The sequence below is a fragment of the Chanos chanos genome, chromosome 6 (assembly GCF_902362185.1).
Source record: "Chanos chanos chromosome 6, fChaCha1.1, whole genome shotgun sequence".
Taxonomy (NCBI): Eukaryota; Metazoa; Chordata; class Actinopteri; order Gonorynchiformes; family Chanidae; genus Chanos; species Chanos chanos.
In genome coordinates this window covers 46,742,058-46,748,275 of record NC_044500.1, presented here as the reverse complement: position 1 = coordinate 46,748,275, position 6,218 = coordinate 46,742,058, and the positions used below count along the sequence as shown (strand labels likewise).

Below are 6,218 nucleotides of genomic sequence, written 5' to 3'. Positions count from 1 at the left end.
ACACAGCCCTACTCTCTGTCTCTAACATCTTTTAAATGAACGGTGTAATGACATTCGTTCATTGTCGCTTAATAAGAGTGAAAGCTTCCTTTTGTGTACAGGTGCAATAAACATGTAGCTCGTGAAGACTTACCTTGTTCCGATGCCTCAGGAGAAACTCTGTGTTTGGCTGCCCTTGTGTACTGAAAAAGAGAAAAAACATTTTTGCATAAAAACAAATATGATTTTTTTTTTCTCATGATCATATTTTGAGAGTGTTTAATCCAGTCCATCTTAAAATAACGGCTAAACGTTCAGGAAGGTGATACGTCAACATTTGTGCGTCATCTTATAAAAAAAAACAAAAAAAAAAAGTTAAATGTCATGTAATTCTAATATGAGGAGAGAAAGCCCTCAAGTCACTCACCTTCGTCTGAAGCCAGTCAGTCCTTGCAGGAGCCACTCGCTGGCTCTTTTAAAGGGGTGCAGATGCCCGGCCAGTCACACTGAGCCGCTCTATTTGGTCATGAATTTTGCTGTCTTTGTTCACTAATGCCTGTCCTCTACACAGCATCTTAGGCCTGCAACAGATGTCTTATTTTTATCCCCTGATAACTGAGGGGTTCAACACATGAAGACATTGTCTGGTGTTCGGAGAGATCCGTATCTCTGAAACACACCATTACATATAGTGCTTGAGAGCGTTTTATAAGCTAAATAGTTGAAATTTGATTTTTCAATGTGTGTATATATGTGATTGGTCGACGCCCTGAGTGTAGTGAATAGATCACATAGTTTATATATAGTGAACGGAAATAATAAAGCCGTATTAAAACCTATGAGGTAAATGTCTTATTATAGAAACACATGAAGTATGCGCTATTGTTCTTGGCTTACACGTTCAAGAAGACAATACTGGAGACATAACAGTACCATCAGTATCAATGGACTTTTTTTTTTTTTTTTTTCAAACTAAACAGCCTTTTGTTTTTAACTCAAGTTAGTTAGATCGGGATGAGCGTGCAGCGTGAACACAACAGAAGGTGGTGTCACTCAATAGCTACAGGTAGCTGCTAGTTTGTCTTCTGAATATTCTCTGGCACCATTATGCTGCTTTCTTTAGCCCTTGAGAAGGATTGAAATGTCAAGGGTATAATGTTGCAAAGGGCGTGCAAGTCAACCATGTTCTATAGAAATAAGATTGCTTCAGTTCCATTCCTTGAGGTTTAAGGGATGAGGAGATTGCCAGGGGATTTTTGTATCAAACCCCAGAGCAACAGCTGTGAAGATGCTAGCCTCCCCGGGGGCGTAATTGCAACAATCTTGGCCATCGACGACCCGGCCCGAGTCATTGTTTTCTTATAGCTGCATCTGTCCTCACACTAAGGCGACTGAGGAGTTGAGTTGAGGCCTCGTTTTACTGTCTCGCACGGTCTCAAGTTTCCAAAAGCTCTGCTAAAAAGCGCCCTCATTAGGCTATACCGAAACGCTCATTAAAATCCTGCCTTTCCTCACTTTGTCTTCAGTATTTACTGGGGATTGGAATGCAGCAGGTTTTATTGTTTCAACAGCAGACCTAACGACACTTCACAGACCTGTCCCTTTTATTCTGACATGTAACGACATAAAGCAAAACAAGGCGAAAATTGACAAAAAGAAAAAAAATTGCAATCGCCATTTTCTTAACTCACAAACACAGGAAACGCAGCTGTTGTAGGTGACTTCTGAATGATGAATAAATCGGGAACTATGTTCCTCCGCTAACTTCCACAGTGATACTTGCGTATGCCTGCAATTCCTTTTTACTCTTGGCCGGGCGTCTAACACAGAGACTTCCAGCACCACATGGCATGATTTAAAAGCTTTGTCAGCCAGCAGGTCATTTTTTCCAGAAGAAAGGTTATCCAACGCTGGCAAAGTGGAAGCCTAAGAAATACTAAAGCACTTAACTCATGCTATAAAATGGCCAGAGAGCAGCGAATAAAGCATGTGACACTTGATATCAAACCCAGAATGGGCAAAACATAAATATAGCTTTCGGCAGAACTGTGGTCTTCGAAATGTCAGCAGGAGGTTGAGTAGGTGTATTGTGTTTACTGGACCGTGAAATCGTGCACTTAACATCTTAACATCTGCCGACATGCAGCGTTGAAAATTCTCAGGAATGTGTGGTAAGTGTATCTTCATGAAGTGTGTGGTCTCCTGAAACAGGGACTGATGTCGGGGTTTCAAACCGATGTTTATGTTTATGAGGGTTAAATTTTAGCGGTTTGAAATGCGATGACTCCTATATTTGAGTGTTTGCTCATATCTGTGTTTTAAATTAGTAAATGTCTTAAATATGTTTTGTTCCTTTGTGATTTGCCTTACAAACAAGCTCTCACATTACATGAAACAGCTGACTATTATTCCCTGAACTATTATTATGTTATATGTGCATAGCACAAGAGGGAATAGATCTATTGTCTATGGTGTGTTTTCATCTTTCAGTATATTTGTTTTTTTTTTATTTTCTGCTGGTACATTTAAGATGATCGTGGCTCTGGATTGGCAAAAGAGTGACCCTCTGTCCATGTGACAAATGACATTCTCAGGTAGTCATGAAATCAATGTCATTTCAGCCCATGAATTTGCCCAAATCTAGACACCGAACCAGACCAAATACATAGACAAGCTTTTATTGTGTCATTTTGCACTTTTGCATAAATGAATCTGCAGCTGTAGTGCTGTCATGTGACCTGACACTATACACGTTGCTGAGCTTTTGAAGGTGCCTCTTTCATGTGCTATTATTGTTAACCTGATCTGTGGAACAAGAGCTCCATCCATAGGCACAGACAGCAAATGGATGAATAAATACTCTACAGCGTCCAGACAAACTGAAAAATTAAACGTGCTGTTGTAAAATCAATGTACGTACATAGATATTGTATTAGCCTACTCATCAATGCGTCCTTCCAGTACTGTACATTAGGCTTTAGTTATTGCCTAAAAAAGTCTGCATGCTACATATTGGCTTCCCCTCAAGAGTTTGTTCTCATGAGCGACATGTTAAAGATACAATGCCCCCCACCCCCCCCCAAAAAATCAAGCCTTTTTCCCCTCTATTAACTGAATATTAAAAAACCAAAACCAACACAAACAAAAAAAAACAAAGCAAAACAAAAACTGATTCTTCTGGTGCTTTCTGAGAGGATATCAGACACTTTACTCCTTTCAAAATGACAAGGGTTATACAGTGAAGGAGTTGTTTTCCAAAGCCTTACTGTGGCACTCAGGCCATCAAAAAGTCAACTGGACTCAAGACAGAATTTATTATCGTTTATTGACATATGGAAAATATGTTGTGTCGGAGCCAAAGCGAAAACAGATCTTTAGTTGATCCGACGCGTCGGCAACACATGACAAATAAAATGACTTCATCTTCGCCTCATCTTCTTGAACGAAAATAAAACCTTACAACCCAATGTTTTTCTCCTTGACCTAGTCCTGTATGAAACCAGTTACAATTATAGGCACCTGGGAGTGCCTCCATATCACAGAAACCATCATAAAATCTTTTTTTTTTTTTTCTCGCCTTGCATGATTAATTAATACAGTAATATGTACACAAAGAAAACAGCCAGACGGTACAGTGTGACAAATATATCTGGAGAGAGCTTAAAATGTGCCATGAATAGAGCTGAAACTGAAGACAGAAGACTGAAGTGGACGCTAGCCATCGAGAAATGGTAAGGGAACTTGAGGGGCGTGGAATAAAGGGAGGAATCTAAGAGGAGATGAGTGAGTGGAGGAGATGAATTCAGTGGCTGTCTTTAGCAATCTCTCTTCAGAGGGCTAATGCAGGGCAACTGGTAGTCATACAATTCCATCTGTCAGGCTATGATTTCATCCGGAGAGTGTTTAATGTCTGTGTGTGTCTGTGTGTGTGTGTGTGTGTGTGTGTGTGTGTGTGTGTGTGTGTGTGGGCAGGGTTCATAAATGCATTCATGGTAAGCATTAACTTGAGAAGGTCAAGGTCAGCATTAGAAATATTCACACATAGTTTACAGCCTCATCAGTATAAACCAAAAAGTGGATATGACACTTATGGACTTAACTCTTGTGTCTGATGCAGTTGCCCTCCCCAGTGTGTTTAATTTAGTAAACCACGTGAAACTAAGCTTTTTGGCAGAGCCCTCTTTATTTGTGTAGTATCAACATCCCGCACTGCTCTGGCATATGACCCAAATCAAGTGTTTATCCTTCTGTCAATCAAACATAACAACCATAGAGAATGGAAGAAACCCCCCCCCCCCCCCCCCCCCCCCGCCCGCCCCCCTCCATCCAAGGACAGGAATCCTAATTAGAATTCAGACAGAAATGTTGTTTGTTTCCTTATTTCAAGCTGAAATTCACTGCCCCCCCCCCCCACCCCACACATACACACACACACCCTCCCACAGACATAAACACCAACAAATAAACATATAAGCAATAAAAGGATTTATTTATCATCATCATCATCATCATCATCAATGCCACTGTTACTGATTTGATTTCCTTATTATATTTTCTCCGCGGATATGCGTTGTTGTTGTTGTTGGTTTTTTTTCCCGTGAGATCCATGTGCACCACGCGAGGGTTGTTTGTTCATATCAAAATGCAAATAAGAGAATGGTCTTACAATATGAACACAGTATATATATATATTTATAAAAAAAAAAACATTAACAAAGACAAAACTGTTTAAATTACTGGAACGACACGCACTTTTCATTATGCTCCTGAAAATTAATGGTGGTTTATTTATATAGACTTGCCCTGATATCTGAGGTTTGTTTTTTGTTTTTTTTGAAGGCCAAGGAGTGAAAGGAGTCTATACATATTCATTATGTACAAACTCATTAATATTCATGAGCACCTGTGAAAAGTGTGAGGCTAATTCTGAATATTGCAACGCTGCAACTACAGCAAGATAATATTGTGGTAAACTGACACAGGAGAGAATAGAATAGAACAGAATAGAGCGAACTCAGAAATTGGCACCAGGGCATTAAAAAGGGCTAAAATGGGGAAATTCAGTATAAGAGTTGAAAAGAATTGAGAATAGAGTACCATGTCTGTCTTTGCATTCAACTAACCATCATATACAGTGCTGCAATACTCTAAATTCGTCTCCGTGGCACAGGCCACACCCCCTGTATATCCGATTGGTCCCCCTTTTGGTGGTGCTCTGTGTTGATTCGTTGTTCAAACGTTGTTGCCTCCTTCTTCATCCTTAGCCCACCCATCTTTCTGGTTGCCATGGTGACATGAGTGTTACAGTCAGAAGAGGGTGTGAGGGCACTTTATCAGAACTATAATCAAAAGCAAAAGACAGAATATTAAATAAAACGTACCATTTCACCGCTGCGTTCATACGTAACAGGTGTAATAGAAAAAATAAATGTAAGTGACAGGTTTGCAGTAACACTATTGAAAAACAAACAAACAAACAAACAGACAAACAGTTCATATTTTGAACAGTCTACATAATCAGTAAGCCCTATGGAACGCACTGAAAGAAAGAAAGAAAGAAAGAAAGAAAGAAGGAAAGGAAAGAAAGAAAGGGAAAAAAAAGGGAGGACTTTAGAGAATGTGCGGAGACCACAGATACCCACGTTTTTGAGAAACTCCTCAGCGACTATGCGAGCCCGTGCATTGACTGACAGTTTCATCTCACTGATCTCCTTGTCGATCTCCTCCATGAAATGGATGACAAAATCCACCAGTTTATGCTTGTACATCTGCTCTGTGTGGAAATTCGTGATGAGGAAACTTATGTCATAGCCCTGCAGAAAGAAAGAGAGAGAGAGAAAGAGGTACAAGAACATTATTCATTTCACTTTGTGACACACAGCAAAAAAAAAAACAAGACAAAAAAATTTAGTTTAACTGAACCCTTTTCCACCTCTCCCCATCTCTCCATCTCTCTCACCTCCACCGGTTTTCTCCGGAGGATGAAGAAGTTCTCTGCCCGCATCATCATGAAACGCATGAACTTATGGCACAGAATCTTCTCAATCTCATCAGCCTGGGAGCAACCAATGAGAACACAGTAAAACAACAACAACAAAAACCACAAACAAACAAACAAACAAACAAAAAGATCACAATCCCGGACACAGCCAAGCAGAACGCAGTAAAAACCAATCACAGATGTGTCAACTACAGTGGAGCAAAAAGAGCCTATTATGACATCATAAAGACTTCATTAA

At 39.9% G+C, this 6,218-nt stretch overlaps 1 protein-coding gene across 1 annotated transcript in view; it reads right to left on the bottom strand.

Moving 5' to 3' along the window:
- Positions 1-4,696: 4,696 nt before the first annotated feature.
- arpc4 (actin related protein 2/3 complex, subunit 4) overlaps positions 4,697-6,218 on the bottom strand; it is a 5,393-nt gene continuing 3,871 nt past the window's right edge. Inside the window, exons 4-6 of the mRNA XM_030776606.1 lie at positions 5,939-6,034; positions 5,622-5,792; positions 4,697-5,318 (exon numbers count right to left, since the gene is read on the bottom strand). Of these exons, the coding sequence (XP_030632466.1) occupies positions 5,313-5,318; positions 5,622-5,792; positions 5,939-6,034 (273 nt within the window). The 3' untranslated portion in view covers positions 4,697-5,312. The remainder of the gene's footprint in view (positions 5,319-5,621; positions 5,793-5,938; positions 6,035-6,218) is intronic.